Source organism: Diadema antillarum, unplaced genomic scaffold (assembly GCF_040938485.1).
Source record: "Diadema antillarum isolate AM-2024a unplaced genomic scaffold, OU_Dant_1.0 scf00000081, whole genome shotgun sequence".
In the NCBI taxonomy this organism is placed as follows: Eukaryota; Metazoa; Echinodermata; class Echinoidea; order Diadematoida; family Diadematidae; genus Diadema; species Diadema antillarum.
The window spans coordinates 1329757-1351740 of NW_027270970.1; the positions used below are offsets into that span (position 1 = coordinate 1329757).

A 21984-nucleotide genomic window follows, 5' to 3' on the forward strand; every position below is an offset into this window, starting at 1 on the left:
AACATTTTCGTCGCACGAATCACTGACATTCGCCACATTGGACAGTTGCAGTTCTGTAAACAAGCATTATCGACGCGCACTGTATCCAAGTACGCGCAATACCCGAGCGTTTCATCCAAGGACTTCCATTGTTGACGTAACAATAGACCAAGTTCGCATTACATATATATTGAAAACTTTCGGTCATCTGCGAAGCCGCGCTTCCGCGCGAACGCTACAACACGTAAAACGGGTCAAAAATCGACGCATTTTCCCACAAAATCTGCCATAACTTTTAAACTATTTAAGAAGCAAACTTGGGGCGCCCGGATTCTGAATGTAGACACTTTAGGGATTATTTATGTGTATATATCATTATTGTAACATTTGTAGTCGTGACGCAAATTTGATCAGAAAAGTACCTTATGAGTAGATTTGTCTATGGCGAACAGTCCAAATTTGACGAATTTGACCATATTTTGCCGTCTTGCAATTCTTCCACACGGGATATCTCGAGAACGGAAAGTCGCACGAACTTGGGGCGTACGGTTTTAGAAAGTAGAGATTCTGCCCATTTTTGTGATATAAGAATCTTGTTCATTGGTTGAGCAGTCCTGACGCAAATAAGCAGTAAAGCTAGACTACCCAGTCACAATTGCTGTCATAGGGAACGTGTACAATCCACACAGAGCTATCACGTGACGAGACTACCAACGAAAATTTGAGCCGTTGACCTTCACTGTCTGCCGTCGTCAGCAGTGTGAATTCCTGTGATTTCAAGCTTTTGTTTCTCGCCAAATATCATTTTCAATGCAATATCAAGATACAGTTGTATGTGAGACATTATCTAGATACGTAGCAGCCTTATGAGCAACATAACTGCTAAGTTTGGGAGCAAAAACAACCAAATATATTTCACATTCCTTCTCATTTTTCGATGATGGCTCTAGTCGGACTGGTGCATTTTCTTCGGAGGTGGTAATAACGTAAGTAGTTGCAACGGTCGCTTGCCACCTGCTGTCTGCAATCGGGTGCTTATACACGCGTTGTGCACAGGAAATCTACGGAGCCCCTAAGGGGACATGAAATGATTAATTTTTTTTTAATTTATCTCGGGGCCCCGACTTATTATCTCGGGGCCCCGACTTATTATCACGGGGCCCCGACTTATTATCTCGGGGCCCCGACTTATTATCACGGGGCCCCGACTTATTATCTCGGGGCCCCGTGTTATTATCACGGGGCCCCGACTTATTATCTCGGGGCCCCGACTTATTATCACGGGGCCCCGACTTATTATCACGGGGCCCCGACTTATTATCTCGGGGCCCCGACTTATTATCACGGGGCCTCGACTTATTATCTCGGGGCCCCGACTTATTATCTCGGGGCCCCGACTTATTATCACGGGGCCCCGACTTATTATCACGGGGCCCCGACTTAATTATCTCGGGGCCCCGACTTATTATCACGGGGCCCCGACTTGATTATCTCTTTTCCACGTATTGAACAATTGTAAAAAAGCGTTGGAACAAGAGCGATGTAATTACAGATATGACAGCATTTTGAATTATGTGAAGAATGTTATCAGCGATAACTTTACTTGTACTGGAAATTTGGATTTTTATGCATGCAGATTTAGATGGTCATCGCGCGAATGGTGGCACCATACTCCCTGATGTTGTGGTTACAGCAGAACGCCCCGATATTTTGATAGTGAACAAGAGAGATATAAGCAAGTTGTAATTGCAGAGTTGACAGTTCCATTTGAGCCCAATATCACAGATGCAAATAAAAGAAAAGAAGAAAAATATGCGCCCCTTCAAGCAGACATTGAATCCCATGGTTACAAGTGTGATCTCATTTCTTCGCAATTGGCTCCCGAGGACTAGTTACGAAAGAAAACAAAAAGAAAATCTGTTCCATATTAAGATTCGCAGACGAACAAGCAAACACGAAACCCCACATCCAGGCCCTGTCCAAAATATCTATTGTTTCCTCTTATGCCATCTATAATACACGTAAAAAAGCCACGTGGAATGTTAAAGCTTTACTTACACTGTGAAGTTGAAAACAAGTATTGGCGTTCGATTTACCATGAGTATAAATGTATGGCGGTTGATGATTTTAGATAGGATGATTGTGTATTCATTTATATTATTAGTAAAGTTTTTTTTTTTTTTAGTGTTATGATTTCATGTTTAGGTTTATATAATAAGGCAAAGAGAATTTGAGATTTAGTTCATTGTTAGTATGTTAGATGTGATGTTATAGGATTTGGTGTTGTTATTTCTATTGAGAAAGTTAAAGAAGAGTTTTTGGAGAAGAAGTTACGAAGGTGTAAAGTGAATTAATGGTAATGGAGTAAAAGAAAGGTATAAGAAAAGCAGGGGGAAGGCAGAGAGAGAGAGAAGAGAGAGAGAGAGAGAGGGAGGGATCTAGAGATAGAAGGTCTTATGAGAACGATTTATGTAAAACGTAAAGAAATGAAAATAATAGAATGAGATGAAGTTGTATTAATTGGATAATAAGGTATGTTTTGAAATGAAATATGTATTGCATATTTTAATTCGTTTGTGTATAAATGTATCTTTGTGAGTATACGCAACTGTAACTGAGTGTGTGTGGTTTTTTTTATAATGTATGATGTATTTACATGTTTTTTCTGTATTTATTGTCCTTTGTCTTTGCCTTGTGCCTCCTGTTCAATCCAGGAGACAACCTAGGCCTGTCATGTTACATTGTTCATTGATATAATAAAGAATGCTGAACAACATACGATACCGTATATGCCACGCGTACAACCATAGACAGCTACACATGTTGCCTATACTATGCTGCAAGTACAAGTTATAGTCACCATAGCTTACAGTTAAAAAAATTGGACGGACAAGAAGAAATACGAAATGCTTATGATTAAGGTTTGTTTCGAAATGGAACTTTTGTATAAAGACATAGTGACTGTTCTTGCAACATAGTGCGGAATTATCATTTCTACCCGTCATTTAAAACGGCTCCTCAAACAGCTTGGTCTGTCTCGAAGAAAAAACTACAGTCACATTGGTGAGGTTGTTGAATTTGTCCAAAGACAGGTCGAGGGTTCGGGTCGTCTACATGGTTACCGATGGATGTTTGAAAAATGTTTGGCACATCACATTAAATGCAAGAAAGAAGATGTAAGGATTATCCTTGGTGTTAAATATATCGCGGTGTTTAAAAAACAACAACTATACGTTTACTTGGTTTCAGTGTTATTTGCTGGTGTTCACTTTTCTAGTGTTGCCCAATATTATTACCAAATGATGTCGAATTAACACCCTGGTTTTTGCTGGGTTATATAGTTATTTTCTCAGAGTTTTTTTCATATCGTTATCCCATGCCTCAGGAAGGTTTCAAAGGTTTATAACACTTTTTATGTTTGCAAACATTAAAGCTATTCCAGCTTTACAGAGATAAAATTGAAAATGAATGCAGCTCAATTATTTTGCAGTTCTTGAAGATAATAAACTGACTGATCAGTTGGCATACTAAGGAGGTCTACTGGCTTGAGTTGCGGAGACATGGTCAAACTGCGCAGTGCGCTGCGCAGTTGCAAAGGATGAGCAGAGACAGAATCAGCGTTGCGAAAGCCCGCATGAACGCTCTTCCGCTGAGACCGTGATTTGAAATGCCGTTTTGAATCATGATTCATGTTTGTGATTCTAGCTACGAAATTAGCATGAACGCGGCCTAAAACTTGTACTTGTAGCATAGTATATATAGGCAACACGTGTAGCTGTATGGTTGTACGCGTGGCATACGGTATCGTATAGAGATAATTAAGTCGGGGCCCCGTGATAATAAGTCGGGGCCCCGTGATAATAAGTCGGGGCCCCGAGATAATAAGTCGGGGCCCCGTGATAATAACACGGGGCCCCGTGATAATAAGTCGGGGCCCCGTGATAATAAGTCGGGGCCCCGTGATAATAACACGAGGCCCCGTGATAATAAGTCGGGGCCCCGTGATAATAAGTCGGGGCCCCGTGATAATAACACGGGGCCCCGTGATAATAAGTCGGGGCCCCGTGATAATAAGTCGGGGCCCCGTGATAATAAGTCGGGGCCCCGAGATAATAAGTCGGGGCCCCGTGATAATAAGTCGGGGCCCCGAGATAATAAGTCGGGGCCCCGAGATAAATTGAAAAAAAAATAATAATTTCATGTCCCCTTAGGGGCTCCGTAGAAATCAACTGAAATAATGTTGTAAAGGAATGATAAGGTCCTAGATTATATCTCAACTGTAGATTTAACCCGATTTCTGCCGCCTACACACAACACACTACGCGTGAAATTATGTGAACATGTCCCTCCACGCACGGTGCTGCAGGCCACCCCCATTAACGTGTCGACTAGCCACTCGCCCCACACGCACTCACTTTCTCCAGCGTCTGCTACGTCGGATTTTCTGCGTGAATTAGGGCGAAAGTTTTCAATATGCTGAGCGCACCGTATCCATTGACATCCATTGTTGACATAACAATAGAAGACGCAGATGGACGCGTATTCTCCTGGACTGGCCAGAAATGTGTTTATCTTATCGGCATAGCAACGTGTATTGCGACATCATTGCTTCTACCGGGACCATCACTCAGCGGAAGGATATTTCTGACAGAGCATACGCAGTTTCCCGTTATCGCAGTTCATCTACCCTGCAAGCTACATACAACGTAGCGAGGACGGACAATCAAGACACGGCACGATCCAGACTAAGAGTGAATCTATATGCAACCAGATAAAAGAGATGAGAATTAGTACAATTCATTAAACTATCTCAGACATTTGAACACTTGCGTGTGGACAATTATATACATTTGTTATTTGTGTACATGAATGTTTTGACATATTCATATAGTGTATTACTGTGGTAATCTTGACATCTAGACATGTTTCGATGTATTTTGGAGAGTGTATATTATTGATACATGTATATCAGTAGTGATTTTGTGTCACATATTTCTGTGTTTGCAAACTATTATTGATTTGTTTACTTTGTAAACTATATCTGTAACCATTCAGCCGTATAAGTTTGCACAGTGTGACGTTGATATCAAGCATTGTATCATTTGTATCTCCAACTCAATCTAAATCAAAACGCACGATGGCAAAGTATCCAGAAATGAATTGGAATAGTGCTGATGTGCCGGAAGAATTCAAGTTATTCAAACAACGCATGGAGTTATGCTTCCAAGACAACGATGTCCAAGACCCAAAGAAGCAAGCAATCAAAATCAAAATTGCAGTAGGAAATGAAGGTTTGCGTAGAATTAACGCATCCGGTCTATCCAATGAGGATCAAGAAAAACCTGCAATGTTGTGGTCTACTCTTGAAGGTCAATTGAAAGTCAAGCTAAATTTTCGCATCCACAGACTGGAACTGATGCGATATCGTCAACACGCAAATGAAACTATCGACGAATTTGTAAATAGATGCCGGAGTAAAGCCAAAGAATGTGACTTTACCGAAAATGAGCTCTCAGAACGCGTGACAGAGCTAGTCATTGCGTCTACACCTATCGAGGCGTTCCAGAAAGATCTTCTAGACCAACCCAAAGGCTACAAGATAGCAAACCTCCTTGATGAAGGCAGGAAATACGAAGCCATAGCCGTAGGCAAACAGTGTCTTCGTTCGATCGACTCCTCTGCAAGCAACGTTGATGCTCTATCACATAACCAAGATAGACGCAAGAAGTGTGGTAACTGTGATTTGAATCATCCACCACGCAAGTGTCCAGCCTACAGAGACATTTGCAAAGCCTGTGGTTCCAAAGGACACTAGCTGGGCTAAATGCTGCAGAAAGACAAAACACAGAAAAGTGCTTCGAGGACGAAGTCCAAGCAGAGGACTCCAAGGTGGTAACCGCAGTTTTTCACCACGAAGACAGAAGACACCCACCAGGCAGCCAACCAAACAAAAGGTAGCCGAGTTCTCCAAAGAGCCAGAAGGAGAAACCCAGGAAGATTTTGAGGAATTTAACACTATCGTACTGGGAAACGACCTAGACGCATCTATCGATTCTGTGCATCAGAAAGGAGCATTCGTGAAGATTGGAATTATCTGTCCCAGCAAACGTGGACAACACATCTTACATGCAAAGGTCGACACCGGAGCGAGTGGAAATACACTCCCTCTACGGACAATCAAGGCCATGTATGGAAGCAGGTGGCAAGCAGTTGTACACCCGACTTCAGCACGTCTTACCGCATACAACGGTTCCCCGATACATTGTTTGGGCACCCTTCAGATCACGTGCAAGTACAAAGACTCCGAGTGGAGAGATCAACTTTTCTACGTGGTCGATGTCTCAGGACCAGTGATAATTTGACTACCTTTGTGCAGTGAGTTACACGTGGTAACAATCCATGAGATGCACCCTCAGAGTCGTAGTCCAACTAACAGACCGTCTCCGTTGAAATCTGTCAAGGACCTGCAAGTGCTCTATCCGCAACAGTTTGATCGTATTGGTAACTTTCGTGGAGAAGCAACACTACATGTCAAAGAAGGAGCTGTCCTCACCATTGATGCTCCAAGAAAGTGCAGCGTCCACATCAAAGACAAACTCAAGGCTGTGCTTGACTCAATGGAGAAGCAAGGCATCATCAGACAAATCGACCATCACACCGACTGGTGTAGTTCGATTACTACAGTTCTCAAGAAGGATGGATCCTTGAGAGTATGCCTAGATCCCAGGAGATTAAACCAGAATCTCAAACGATGTCCCCACAAGATTCCGACTCTTGAAGAGGTCAACCCAGCTTTCTCCGGAGCAAAGTATTTCTCTAAGCTCGACGCGAAATCCGGATATTGGTCTGTTCACCTATCGAAAGAATCCCAGGAGCTGACAACTTTTCGTACTCCATTTGGCAGATACTGCTACACACGCCTACCTTTCGGACTTTCTGTCAGCCAAGACTTGTTCCAGCAACACATGGACCGTATCGTTGGTCAAGCAGATGGATGCATCTGTATCGCTGATATTGCAGTTGTTGGACGTACCGAGGCAGAGCATGACAAAAACCTCCACAGACTGATGGAAGTTGCCCAAAGAGAAGGACTTGTCTTCAACAGTAAGAAGTGTATCATCAAAACTGACAGCATCAACTTCTTCGGCTCTGTATATACCAGAGATGGCATCCGCCCTGATCCACAGAAGATTGAAGACATTCATGCCATGCCAACACCTCAAGACAAAGAAGATCTACAGAAGTGCCTTGGTCTTCTTAACTATCTCGCTCCACACATCGCCAACTTCTCTGAAAAGGCATCACCCTTACGTGAACTACTGAAGCGAGATGTGCCATTCACATGGCAAGACGATCATCAACATGCCTTCAACGAACTCAAGAAAGCGATCTCTGCAGAATCTTGTTTGCAGTACTATGATCCAAGGAAGACAACGATCCTAGAAGTCGACGCATCATCAAAAGGCCTAGGAGCTTGCTTGATGCAAGAAGACAAACCTGTCGCATTTGCTTCAAAGTCTCTCTCATCGTCACAAGCTAACTACTCCAACATAGAGAGAGAAACGCTAGCCCTCGTGTTTGGAATACAACGTTTCCACACATACCTGTTCGGAAACCAGTTCACTGTCCAAACTGATCACAAACCCTTAGAGATGATCACCAGAAAGCCACTGAGATGTGCGCCACCACGTTTGCAGAGACTTCTCATCAAAATTCAAGGCTAAGACTATGATGTCAAGTACAAGCCAGGCAAATCGATGATCATATCAGATGCTTTGAGCAGAATGCCTAATCCAAGCAAGAATCAAGACGTTCCCCTTGATGTCAATGTGGAAGAGATCTGTGAGGAAATCGACATATCACAGATTGACCTTATCTTCTTTGGACAAAAGAAGAGAAATGAGCTGCAACAAGAGACGTCGAGAGATCCTACCTTGCGAGCTCTGTGGCAAATCGTCACGAATGGTTGGCCAGACACAATCAAGGAAGTACGTAGAGAGGTCAGAACATTTTGGCCATACCGCGATGAAATCGGAGTATCAGATGGTGTACTTTTCAAAGGCAATCAAGTCATCATTCCCACAGACCTCAGACAAGACATCCTGAATCAACTTCATCAGGGTCATCAAGGTATTGAACGTACCCGCAGACTAGCAAGGGAAACCGTGTATTGGCCGAACATCAATAAAGACATTGAGCAAATCTCAAAGAATTGCTACGCCTGCCAAGAAAATCAGGTCAAGCAACAAAGAGAACCCTTGCAACCTCACGACATACCAACTTCGCCGTGGACGAAGCTTGGAACTGACTTGTTTACTTTCAACAAGGAAGAATACCTGTTGGTGACCGACTACCATTCAAAGTATCCAATCGTTCGCAAGTTGAAGGATACATCCAGTGCGGCAGTCGCAAACATACTGAGTGGTATCTTCAGTCTTTTCGGACCACCAGCAACTCTGATATCAGACAATGGTCCACAATTCGTTGGAAGACCATTCCAAGAGATGTGTGAGAAATGGTCAATTGATCACATTACATCGTCTCCGCGATATCCAAGATCCAACGGACTCGCTGAACGCATGGTACAAACTGTGAAAGGAATCATGACCAAGTGTACCAGAACTGGACAAGACATCCAGACAGCACTACTACATTTTCGTGCCACACCAATCGACTCCAACCTACCATCACCTGCTGAATTACTCTTTGGAAGACTAATCAGGACAACACTTCGAAGTCACCACCTGACCAGACAATCGTCTACGCCTGATTTGTTGTTTCAGAGACAGGAGAACATGAAACACAATCACGACTTGCATGGAGGTAGAGATTTACCACCTCTACACGTCGGACAGAAAGTGAAAGTTCTGAATCCCAAAGACAACACTTGGCTTCCTGCCGAAGTGAGCAAAGTACGTCAGGAACCAAGATCCTACGAAGTAGCAACTCCCAACGGTAGCATCTTGAGGAGAAATAGATCTCACCTGAGAGAGATGCCAACCGGAACGAAGCCAACAGTTCCAAAACGGGTTCACTTCGAAGACGACGGCAGGAGTGAGGAAAGGAGACAACATCCAGACAGAAGACAAGGACAATCTGATAGGAAGTCAGTCTCTACCCGGTACATAACGCGATATGGACGTGAAGTCAGACCCCCATCGCGGTACCAAGAGTAATGCAATGCTGGAAGATAAACTAGCAGCATTGTCAGTGTAAATAATATGTTCATTCATTATGTTTAGTGTTGATTTATTTACAGCGCATTTGTGTAACCAAGTGAAACACATTTTATTTCACAAGACAATATTTGAAATTTAAGTCAGGAACCATAACAACTACGACATATGCTACATTTATCAAAATGTTTGTTGCATGCTATATCTGTGTATAACTGTTAATCACATTTGTGTATTGAAAATATGATGTAGCTGTTCACTAATTTCACATACAAAAGTTCATCTCAACTGAATGTTAAAAAAACAACAACAAACATACAAGCATATATAAATCATTTCCTGTGTTGATGATAATCTGAGTACACACTCAAATGCTAAATCATTATGTTTCTATTACATACATATGTACATTCCGTATGAATATAATTATTTCTGCTTCATATTATTACAGATATCACGAAGATATACGTGAAATTATTTGTAAATATGCTGGTGTTAAACTGCATGCATTTTTGTGACAATAAGTTTGAATAACGTTATCGTTTTATTCGTTCTATCTTTCGATACCAGATATGTCGAGATTTGTTCAGTATGAAAAATGTAAAACTTATACTGATAAAAAAGAGTTTCTGATACTGAGTATATTGCATTTGTGAAACCGGCTGTTTCAAGAAGAATAGATTTGATTTGCCTGCCCGATTGTAATTCAACGTATCTATGCAAATCTCAAACAAGCTTCCTACATTTTTCAGTATTCTGTGTCAGAGATTCACATTTATAATACTTGGAAGATCAATGTGAATGTTTCCATAATTAAGTACAAGTGCAGTTTAAAAATATTCGTCATTGTATCTTTTCAGAAGGAGGGGGATGTTGTGTTATATGAGCGCACTACATTTATCACAAGTGTACGCATATTCCATGTATTCTATATTTGAGTGATACGGTCAGAGCAGCAGTCATTACATGACGCTAGTTTGTGATAGTGGATTAAAGTTGTTCATTTTATCGTTAAACAACTGAGTCCTCTGTTCATCATTGAATCCGGTCCACTATTACAACAGTACAATTCAGGCCCCCATTTGAACTTTCCCAACCCCCCCCCCCCTGCCCCCAAGAGGGGCACCCCTGGATCTCCTATGAACAAACTTGAAACTACAGACATTAATGTACTCACTCATAGTATTATCTTAGCTCTATAACTTCTGATTCTAGAGAAGGTTTTTAAAAATTCCTTCATTTGGGGGGTTTGGGCCCCCTGGGGGCTCCCTAGGTGGGGTATGGTGCCCATTTTAACAAATTGAGATCCTAACCCCCTGGGGATGCTACCTGCTAAGTTTGGTGAAAATGGGTCATGGGGTTCTCAAGAAGAAGATAAAAATGTACAAATTAGGCTCCATTAGAACCCCTCCCCACCCCCTCCCCTGGGTCCCAAGGGGGGCACCTCTGATTCTGCCATGAACAAACTTGAAACTACAGTCATCAATGTACTCACTCATAGTATTAGCTTAGCTCTATCACTTCTGGTTCTAGAGAAGAAGATTTTTACAGATTCCTTATTTTTTTTTTTGGGGGGGGGGGGGGGGGTTTGGGCCCCCTGGGGGCCCCCTGGGTGGGGCATGGTGCCCATTTTAACAAATTGAGTTCCTAACCCCCTAGGGATGCTACCTGCCAAGTTTGGTGAAAATGGGTCATGGGGTTCTCAAGAAGAAGATGAAAATGTACAATTTAGGCCCCATTAGAATCCCTCCCCACCCCCCTCCCCTGGGTCCCAAGAGGGGCACCCCTGATACTGCCATGAACAAACTTGAAACTACAGTCATCAATGTACTCACTCATAGTATTAGCTTAGCTCTATCACTTCTGGTTCTAGAGAAGAAGATTTTTACAGATTCCTTAATTTTTTTTTTTTTTTGGGGGGGGGGTTGGGCCCCCTGGGGGCCCCCTGGGTGGGGCATGGTGCCCATTTTAACAAATTGAGTTCCTAACCCCCTAGGGATGCTACCTGCCAAGTTTGGTGAAAATGGGTCATGGGGTTCTCAAGAAGAAGATGAAAATGTACAATTTAGGCCCCATTAGAATCCCTCCCCACCCCCCTCCCCTGGGTCCCAAGAGGGGCACCCCTGATACTGCCATGAACAAACTTGAAACTACAGTCATCAATGTACTCACTCATAGTATTAGCTTAGCTCTATCACTTCTGGTTCTAGAGAAGAAGATTTTTACAGATTCCTTAATTTTTTTTTTTGGGGGGGGGGGGGGTTGGGCCCCCTGGGGGCCCCCTGGGTGGGGCATGGTGCCCATTTTAACAAATTGAGTTCCTAACCCCCTAGGGATGCTACCTGCCAAGTTTGGTGAAAATGGGTCATGGGGTTCTCAAGAAGAAGATGAAAATGTACAATTTAGGCCCCATTAGAATCCCTCCCCACCCCCCTCCCCTGGGTCCCAAGAGGGGCACCCCTGATACTGCCATGAACAAACTTGAAACTACAGTCATCAATGTACTCACTCATAGTATTAACTTAGCTCTATCACTTCTGGTTCTAGAGAAGAAGATCTTTACAGATTCCCTAATTTTGGGGGGTTTGGGCCCCCCTTGGGGCCCCCTGGGTGGGGCATGGTGCCCATTTTCACAAATTGAGTTCCTAACCCCCTAGGGATGCTACCTGCCAAGTTTGATGAAAATCGGTCTTGGGGGTTTTCAAGAAGAAGATGAAAATGTAAAAAGTTTACGCACGACGCCCGACGCACGACGCACGACGGACGACGCACGACGGACGCCGGACGAAGGGCGATCGCAATAGCTCACTTGAGCCTTTGGCTCAGGTGAGCTAATAACAGAAATGCTGCCCGAAAAAGATCAAACAGATGTACAGTATGTATGGTAACCTGGCTTTAGTGGTTACCCTTATAAAATGGTTATCTTTTCTGTAGTAAATTATTTCTATCAGAGTTTCATTACAAATATCTCAAAAACAACAGATTAAGAACAATACACCTGCAAACCACGTGAAATCCATTAAAATGCATAAAATGCAACTGTAAAGTGCACTTTTCACTGTGGAATGCTGCGACAATGAGAACAGGTACAGAAATATATTTATCTTAATCAACTTGACTCACAAATCCCACATTAATTAAAGGAAGTTTTATTTTTTATCATTATTATCTTTTTTGTTAGATGAATTGCTGAATCTTTTCAAACAGCTGTCAAACAATCAAATGTACGCTGCAGGACAGTCACGATACTCGTACAGTTCCCGGATTGATGGATCAAAGCTGACATTACAACATAATATCCTTCTGATATTCCATGCTTATGAACAATGATTGTCCTCGTACTGCATGCATTGGACCAAAGCTGTCCGTGTATCCATCTGGTGCTCCATGTGATTGAATAATTTTGGTAGCCTTCATCCTAAGAAAATCAGATTTTCACCGAACCATGAAATGAGATCAATCATCCGTAGATTGATATGTAACATACACATAAACAGTGTTTAAATCAGTCCATCTTTTCATTTTCTTGGAAAAATCTCGCATTTTAATAACTTTTTTCGCATACACGTAGGCCTGTCGTAGCGGTGGCTTCGATTCGCCCATCATCATATTCATAAGTAGAGAGCTCACTAGCACCGAGCCAGCGCGCGGCCAGCGCGCGGCGTCCGCGGGCAGTCGTAAATCACACAACACCTATAGCAACTCCCGTGGGAGCAACCGCGAAGCTCTCCACGGGCTGCGCGATCGGGCAGCCAATTTCACTGAAACAGGCATTGCAAGGTCCATTTCGTGTACCGTTCTTACCACATGGGCTTACTTGGGGTCGATAAATCTTCCTTTCAAAAAATCAGAAAACATTTCAATTTTGAAACTAGATATATCGCTATGGCTACTGATATACCTCCGCCATAATGCAAGGTTCTCCTAATAGGTCTATAGTACAATGTCTTGACAATGTGTGATGACAGTTTCACACAATTGGCAAAATATTAAAATGACAGGTTTGACACAAATGTGCTGAATGTTCACTTTCCTAGAACTAGGTTCAATTGGATGAATGATTAAAATGTCAGAGTGCAGGTATTTGGGGAACTGATGATTTTTACTTGACTTTTGACCCTTTTATAAGTTTATGCATTGAGTAATTTTCAAGGTATTTGGAAAATGTATAATTTCAGTATCAAATGGGAAAATAGCATTATCTAAACCTCGCCTTTGACCTTTGACCTCACAGTTCCAAACAGAATCACTATTAGGTTGAACATGCATAAATATGTAAGTTTCATGATGATACCTTGAGTTACTTTCGAGATATGGAGGAAAAAGTGCAATTTAGCACTTTCACTTGACCTTTGACCTTTTGGCAAGAAACTTCCCCAAAAATATATAATGAGTAATACATGCCATACATCAAGTTAAAAAAAAAACCTTCAGACATATTGCATTTTAAGGAAAGTAGTGATATTTTGAGGAGTTGACCTTGACCTTTGACCCCCTGACCTTTGACCCATGACCCCCAACTTCCCTAGATAATCACTGCCCATCGGTACAAGCATATACACTAAGTTCCATGAAGATACCTTGAACCATTTGCGAGATATGGAGAAAAACATGAAATTTCAATTTTTTTTTTCACAAAATAACTTGTGACCTTTGACCTTTGACCCTGTGACCCTAAAATCCACACAAAGTATTATCCCCCAAGGATATACCCTCATACCAAGTTTGATGTAAAACCACCACACGGTTCTTGAGATATCGACAAAAACAAAACGGGACGGACGGACGGACGGACGGACGACCCGAAAACATAATGCCTCCGGCCACTTCGTTGCGGAGGCATAAAAAGGCCGTTTAGAGCAAAAACAATTTCGGCATAAAAACTGAAACAGTATACAAATATACCAGGCCTGAGAGGCTCTGGTTGAAACTATGCGCATGAGGTGACTTCAGTAGCACTATTTTCTGAGGGGCGCAGCCCCGAAGAAAATAGTGCTACTGAAGTCACCGAAGGCACATAGTTTCAACCGGTGCCTCGAAAAATTGGCCTGGTATATTTGTTTTATATCCCTCCCAATGAATTTAAGAGTATTCGACTGCTGGTATTTTGTAATTTACCCCCTTTTTTAGGGCATCTTGCTTTACTCTTTTCAAGAAGATTGACAAGTCATTCACGCTCGGGAAGAAAGCAGTTTAACAGGAGGGCAGCGCGTACGCGTACTATGAAGAGACATATTCTGCGCGCTCAGCCGCTCGGTGCATTGCTGTACAACGTACTAGTACTGGTAAACATGCGCAGACTGCAAACTCACTACGCGCTTCATACATGCAATACGCCTACTAGTATCCGATCTGTCAACAAGTACGTACGTTGGTGCCGGTGGTGATGTGCGTGCTCGAGCTGATCAACGATGTTACCGTGCACTGTGAGCTGCAGTTGATTGTGTTTTCTGTCGTCTGTCTAGCTGTCTGTACATGAATATGGACTAGTATCATTTCCTGTTAAAAATGCAAGTATACATTGTAAATTTGGATAGCATTCCCCAGCGAGTCTAAGGTTAGATTAGGCACTGGAAAAATTCTAGCAGTTAAAAGCATCGAGTGCCACTGTAAATTCGTGTGATTCGTGTTCTAACGTACAGTACGGCAAACAGCTAACATTAGACTCTAACTCGTTTATAGACACTCTATAAAATAATTATTAGGATGAGATTACGGTAACTAGGGTCTAGTGTTAAACAGGTAGAACTAACGACCATAACGCTAGGCTTATAAACTAGATCTAACTTGCGCTAACGTTAGAAATAATGGCATAAGCAGGCCTATAGGCCTACTATCTAGGCCTACTGCAGTTTGTCAACATCTTTTGGGTGGGTCACTCCCCAAAATTAGACAGTCCTACACTGGGATATAGGCATAGACACCAACGGCGTAGCCAGGATTTCATCTTAGGGGGGGCGGTTAGTCTGCGAGGGAGCGAAGCGACCGAGCCCGAGCGAGCGGAGCGAGCGAGGGGGGGAGGGTGTGGGAGGGGGGTGTCCCCCCTCCGACGGTGAGAACTTTTTGCATTTTGATGTTGTAAATGGTGCAATTTGATGCATGCTTTTGCGCGTTTTATCGACGTGAAACAGTCCCACTTGTTTAAGGTAGCAGTTTATTTTGATGTAGATTATTATTGAACAATTTGCCTATAAAATGGTATAATTCAAATACACTTCTTGTATTAATTCTTTTCACTGAATATCATGAACGCGACTGAACCCGAGCAAGCGGAGCGAGCGAGGGGGGAGGGGAGGGTGTGGGAGGGGGTGTCCTCCTCCCACGGTGAGAACTTTTTGCATTTTGATGTTGCAAATGATGCAGTTTGATGCATGTTTTTGCGCGTTTTATCGACGTGAAACAGTAACATTAGTGTAAGGCAGCAGTATATTTTGATGTAGATTATCATTGAACAATTTGCCTATAATATGGTATGATTTAAATACACTTCTTGTATTAATTCTTTTCACTGAATATCATGAACGCGACTGAACCCGAGCAAGCGGAGCGAGCGAAGGGAGAGGGGAGGGTGTGGGAGGGGGTGTCCCCCCTCCCACGGTGAGAACTTTTAGCATTTTGATGTTGCAAATGATGCAATTTGATGCATGTTTTTGCGCGTTTTATCGACGTGAAACAGTAACATTAGTGTAAGGCAGCAGTATATTCTATTGCGTAATACTCGTGAGATATTACGTCAGGAGAGAGCCCGCCATGTGTGCATGCGCAGTAGAACCAATACGTCATCGTGCATGCTGAGATTCGGACGGAGGATTTTATCCCTCCGTTTTTTCTGGCATTTTTCTTCGGATTTTGCCTATCTAGTGAATGTGTTTTGGGGTAAAATTGCTCCAAGACACTAGAACTGTACCCTGCTATTGGGCAGACAAAACAGTTTCGAGCATCGAAAGCAGTTTCGAGTATCAAATCATGGATTCATCGGTTTCGCCGATCTCGGTGAAAGAGAAATTTCGCGCTGCCGCTCCACGTGAGCCCACGGCAGCTTCACACGCCGCCACGGGCGGACAACCAGCCGCCGCACAGGGGAAGCTCACAGAGCTGTGTGCCCCTACGGCTACACAAGATGGCGGGAAATCGAAACCTGCTCAGCGCACAGCGCAAGTAAAGAAGAGCAAACCTACAAATCCGGCAAAAACCCAGTCATCGACAAGCTCCGATGTGAACACTAGACTGAGTAAATTGGAAGACTTGCTGGAGTCAGTTATTCAGCGATTACCGGCGGAAAATCGTACTGCAAACTCTACAGGAGTATTACATACGTCTGCAGTTACACCGCAGCCACGGGCTGCACACACTACCGATGATACGTATTCACATACGAGTACACAGCAGCCATACAGTGGCGAGCATTGTGAATACACGGGCGCCGGTATGGGGCAAACGCATTCAATCGCGGATGACGAGGAATGCTACCCAATCATGCCAGAAGAAGTTCCACATATTGCGGCGAAGTTCGCAGTGAACGCAGATATCGGGGAACCGATAGAGGAAGAAATTGCTCAGTCAGCTACATATTTGCTCACACATCAACTGGAAAACAAAGCACTAGAGGAGACAGCAGCTAAATATGCTCTGCCCAGTAACTGCCAAGCTATGGATTCCCCAAAAGTGAACCCCTTCATTTGGGACAATCTTCCGACACATACAAAGTCAAGAGACTTGAAACTACAAAAAATTCAGAAATCAATGACAAAGGGCATTAATGCCTTTGTCCGTTCACTTCCATCGGGCAACATCACGGACCCACAACAAGATGCGCTGGCCCTACTTTGCAGTTCTTCTTTTGAGTTGAATTGCTTACGACGTGAGCTAATCAAACCAGACCTAGACTCAAGATGTGCCAGGCTGTGCAAGCCAGAGAATATGGTTGGTACTACCAACAAACTACTGTTTGGCGACAACCTCAGCAAGAAGGTTAAGGACCTTATGGAAGAACAGAAAGTTACGGCAGGGGTGATGAAGGGACAAAGAAAGAGCTACTCAAGCCCACATCCCTACAGGGGATTTAGGCCCTCGCCGGGGTTCGCTAGTGCTACCCACCGAAGCTACAAGGAAGCAGGCTGGTCCAGATCTCGTGCCCCTGCCACTGCGACTCGGCCTTTTTCTGGTACTGGTGACCGGCCTTTTTTAGAGCGGAACCCGAGGCAGTACCGCCAGAGCCAAGCACAAGGCAACAAGAAGCCACTGCCTCCAGCGCCTCACACACAACGGAAACGCTAAGCCTTACAGAGGTGAGAGATGAAATAACTCTAGAAACCCCTCATGATTCTCCCAAAGTTGGAGGTCGACTGTATGCCTTTCAGGATAATTGGCGAGCTGTTACATCTGACCCATCTATTTTAGAGGTCATAAATGGTTACAAACTAGAATTTGCGGCCACGTTGCCACCATCGAGAAACAAACCCCCAAGAAGCTACAGGCTTTCCGAAACTGATAGAAGAGCTCTATCTATTGAGATTAATAAACTGTCTGAAAAGGGGGTCATTGAAAAATGCTCCAGAGAAACAGGAGACTTTGTCTCTAATATTTTCTCAAGACCTAAGAAAAATGGAGGTACACGCCTCATACTAGATTTAACAGATCTGAATAAGTATTTACCTTACCAACATTTCAAAATGGAAAATATCCATACTGCCTCACAGCTCTTGTCAAGAAATGCCTACATGGCATCAGTCGACCTCCAGGATGCATATTATGCAGTCCCAATCCACCCATCTCACAGAAAATTCTTCAAATTTATTTGGGAAGGCCAGTATTGGCAATATAAGGCCCTGCCTAATGGCTTGAGCACTGCTCCTCGATTATTCACGAAATTGTTGAAACCTCTCTTGGCAATGTTAAGGCAGCAAGGCCACACTGTGGTTTGTTATCTAGATGATACACTCATTATTGGGGACACAGTAGAACAGACAAAGAACTCTGTTAAAGCAGTCACTCGGGGCTTCGAAAGCCTAGGATTTCTAGTACACCCAGACAAGTCTGTACTACAGCCACAAAAAGTGATCCAATTTTTGGGCTTTATCTTGAACTCGGAAGACATGACTCTTCGATTGCCAGAGGCAAAAATGCATGAAATTAAGACGCTCTGCTCAGAGCTCAGATTATCCTCAAGCACTACAATTAGGCAAGTTGCCAAAGTGATCGGAAAGCTGGTGGCAGCCTCGCCAGCAGTCCAGTATGGGCCTTTGTTTTATAGGGCCACAGAGAAAGAGAAAGTTGTTGCCTTAAGATTGCACAGAGGTCACTTTGACAGGAGAATGTCGTTATCACATGAATCTAAACAAGAACTCAATTGGTGGGTTTCCAATGTCCAGTCGGCATTCATGCCACTAAGAAAACCCAATCCGTCTGTTGAAATTCGTACAGACGCAAGTGGTAGTGGTTGGGGTGCCACTGACCTACACAATTCCACAGGGGGTAGGTGGAATGAAGAAGAGTTAAGATATGTCAAAGACAGTAAGATAAATTATCTTGAACTACTAGCCGTAAAATTTGGGCTGCAATCACTATGTAGTAGAGCTAACGATGAGCACATTCTCATCCGCACGGATAACACCACTGCAGTTTCCTACATAAACAACATGGGAGGAATGAAATCAGTGGAATGTAATAACATTACGAGAGACATTTGGATGTGGTGTATTGATCACAATGTGTGGATAACGGCATCACATTTACCAGGCAAACTAAACGAAGAAGCAGATCGCTTGTCTAGAAAGTTTGATGACAGGACAGAATGGATGCTTGACAGGGACATTTTTCAATCCATCACTGCTAGATTTGGAGAACCTGAAATTGATTTATTCGCATCTAGACTGAATAAGCAAGTACAGAATTATGTTTCATGGTTACCTGACCCAGAAGCAGTGTCAGTCGATGCATTCACTCTCAATTGGAATGGATTGAAATTCTACGCATTTCCCCCATTTTGTCTGATTGCAAAATGCCTGCAAAAAATAAGGGAGGATAATGCAGATGGAATAATCATTGTACCCAACTGGCCCAGTCAAGCATGGTTTCCCCTCTTGCGAGAAATGACGATTGGGAAACCTATGTTGCTTCACAGGAGCAAGACACTCCTAACACTCCCAAATTTGAACACACCACATCCCTTACATGCAACTCTTGATCTTCTTTGTTGCAGGCTATGTGCACACCACTAGAGCACCAAGGAATTTCGAGGGACATCATTAACATCATGGCTGCTTCTTGGAGAGATTCCACCAAGGCGCAATACAATATCTACATTAAAAAATGGTACCAGTTTTGCCGTGAGAACAATATCGACTGCTACTATGCGGATGTTACGGATGTCCTCAAATTCCTCAGTAAACTCTATCATGTGGAACATGCAGCTTACAGCACCATAAACCAAGCTCGCAGTGCTTTATCATCTTTCTTGACACTAACTGACGCTTCGTGTACAGTTGGTACACATCCCTTAGTCTGTCGGTTCCTGAAAGGAGTTTTTCACCTACGGACTCCCTTGCCCAGATACAAAGAAATCTGGGATGTTGGTCCTGTTTTTAGATTGTTGCGTATTATGTCACCAGCAAAGTCGCTGTCTCTGAAGAAATTAACATTAAAACTGTGCATGATCATTGCTTTGACTTCAGCGCAAAGGATTCAGTCTCTGAAATTCATGGATCTTGATCATTTACAATTGAGAAACAGTTCAATTACTTTTCACTTTGAAAAACTGATCAAACAGAACCGACCAGGGAATGTTGGGTTTTCGGTTACCCTGGAATCTTATCCTCCAGACAGACGCCTGTGCGTAGTAAGGTACCTCAGAGAGTATATCGAGAGAACAAGTATGCTGAGGGGGGATGAACGACAGCTATTCATCAGCTACAAGAAACCCCACAAAAGGGTATCATCACAAACTATTGCTCGTTGGCTGAAGGAAGTGCTTACATCAGCAGGTATCAACACTGATAAGTACAAAGCGCATAGCACTCGAGCAGCATCAACTTCAGCCGCGACCAGGGGTGATGTACCAGTGACTGCAGTACTTGAACAGGCTGGATGGTCAAACGAACGAACGTTTCGACGTTTCTACAATAAACCAAAAGACGCCAAAATGAGCTTTTCGCAGGCTGTCACTCGTGTAGCAGAAAACTAATGACCTCTTGGTAGGTGCTTCAGTTATTCACATAACATATGTTATGTCTGGGGGAAAAATGTATCGTCACAGGCTTTAAAGTCTCCTGACGTAATATCTCACGAGTATTACGCAATAGAATAGAAAGATTAAACGAGAACTTACCTGTTCGAAGCTTTAATCTCGATTCTATTAAGTAATAGGAGGGTGATATTACGTCCCCTCCACACCCACCCTGCTGTTCTAGCAGGAGTGTAAGTCGGCATTGTTTCGAACAGGATTTCAAGTTCCCGTTATCTTTCATCTAGTGACAATCCATTTTTCACTCTTCGAAAATTGGTTCTACTGCGCATGCACACATGGCGGGCTCTCTCCTGACGTAATATCACCCTCCTATTACTTAATAGAATCGAGATTAAAGCTTCGAACAGGTAAGTTCTCGTTTAATCTTTCTATTTTGATGTAGATTATCATTGAACAATTTGCCTATAATATGGTATGATTTAAATACACTTCTTGTATTAATTCTTTTCACTGAATATCATGAACGCGACTGAACCCGAGCAAGCGGAGCGAGCGAAGGGAGAGGGGAGGGTGTGAGAGGGGGTGTCCCCCCTCCCACGGTGAGAACTTTTTGCATTTTGATGTTGCAAATGATGCAGTTTGATGCATGTTTTTGCGCGTTTTATCGACGTGAAACAGTAACATTGTAAGGTAGCAGTATATTTTGATGTAGATTATTATTGAACAATTTGCATATAAAATGGTATCAATTTGAATAATCTTCTTGTATTAATTCTTTTCACTGAATATCATGAACGCGACTGAACCCGAGCGAGCGGAGCGAGCGAAGGGGGAGGGGGAGGGTGTGGGAGGGGGTGTCCCCCCTCCCACGGTGAGAACTTTTTGCATTTTGATGTTGCAATGGTGCAATTTGATGCATGTTTTTCGCGTTTTATCGACGTGAAACAGTAACATTAGTGTAAGGCAGCAGTATATTTTGATGTAGATTATCATTGAACAATTTGCCTATAATATGGTATGATTTAAATACACTTCTTGTATTAATTCTTTTCACTGAAAATCATGAACGCGACTGAACCCGAGCAAGCGGAGCGAGCGAAGGGAGAGGGGAGGGTGTGGGAGGGGGTGTCCCCCCTCCCACGGTGAGAACTTTTTGCATTTTGATGTTGCAAATGATGCAGTTTGATGCATGTTTTTGCGCGTTTTATCGACGTGAAACAGTAACATTAGTGTAAGGTAGCAGTTTATTTTGATGTAGATTATCATTGAACAATTTGCCTATAAAATGGTATCATTAAAATAATCTTCTTGTATTAATTCTTTTCACTGAATATCATGAACGCGACTGAACCCGAGCGAGCGGAGCGAGCGAAGGAGGAGGTGGAGGGTGTGGGAGGGGGTGTACCCCCTCCCACGGTGAGAACTTTTTGCATTTTGATGTTGCAAATGGTGCAACTTGATGCATGCTTTTGCGTGTTTTAACGAGTTGAAACAGTCCCACTTGTTTAAGGTTGCAGTATATTTTGATGTAGATTATCATTGAACAATTTGCCTATATTTAAATACACTTCTTGTATTAATTCTTACACTGAATATCATGAACGCTGTCTGTTCAGCAATCAAACAGAAAAAGCATGCACACGA

General features: G+C 43.1%; 1 protein-coding gene across 1 annotated transcript; it reads left to right on the forward strand.

Moving 5' to 3' along the window:
* Positions 1-15922: 15922 nt before the first annotated feature.
* Positions 15923-20516, forward strand: LOC139717745 (uncharacterized). Its single transcript, XM_071629249.1, has 2 exons — positions 15923-17443; positions 19357-20516. The coding sequence occupies exon 1, from the start codon at positions 16020-16022 to the stop codon at positions 17430-17432; it is 1413 nt and encodes a 470-aa protein (XP_071485350.1). The 5' UTR covers positions 15923-16019; the 3' UTR covers positions 17433-17443; positions 19357-20516.
* Positions 20517-21984: the final 1468 nt, after the last annotated feature.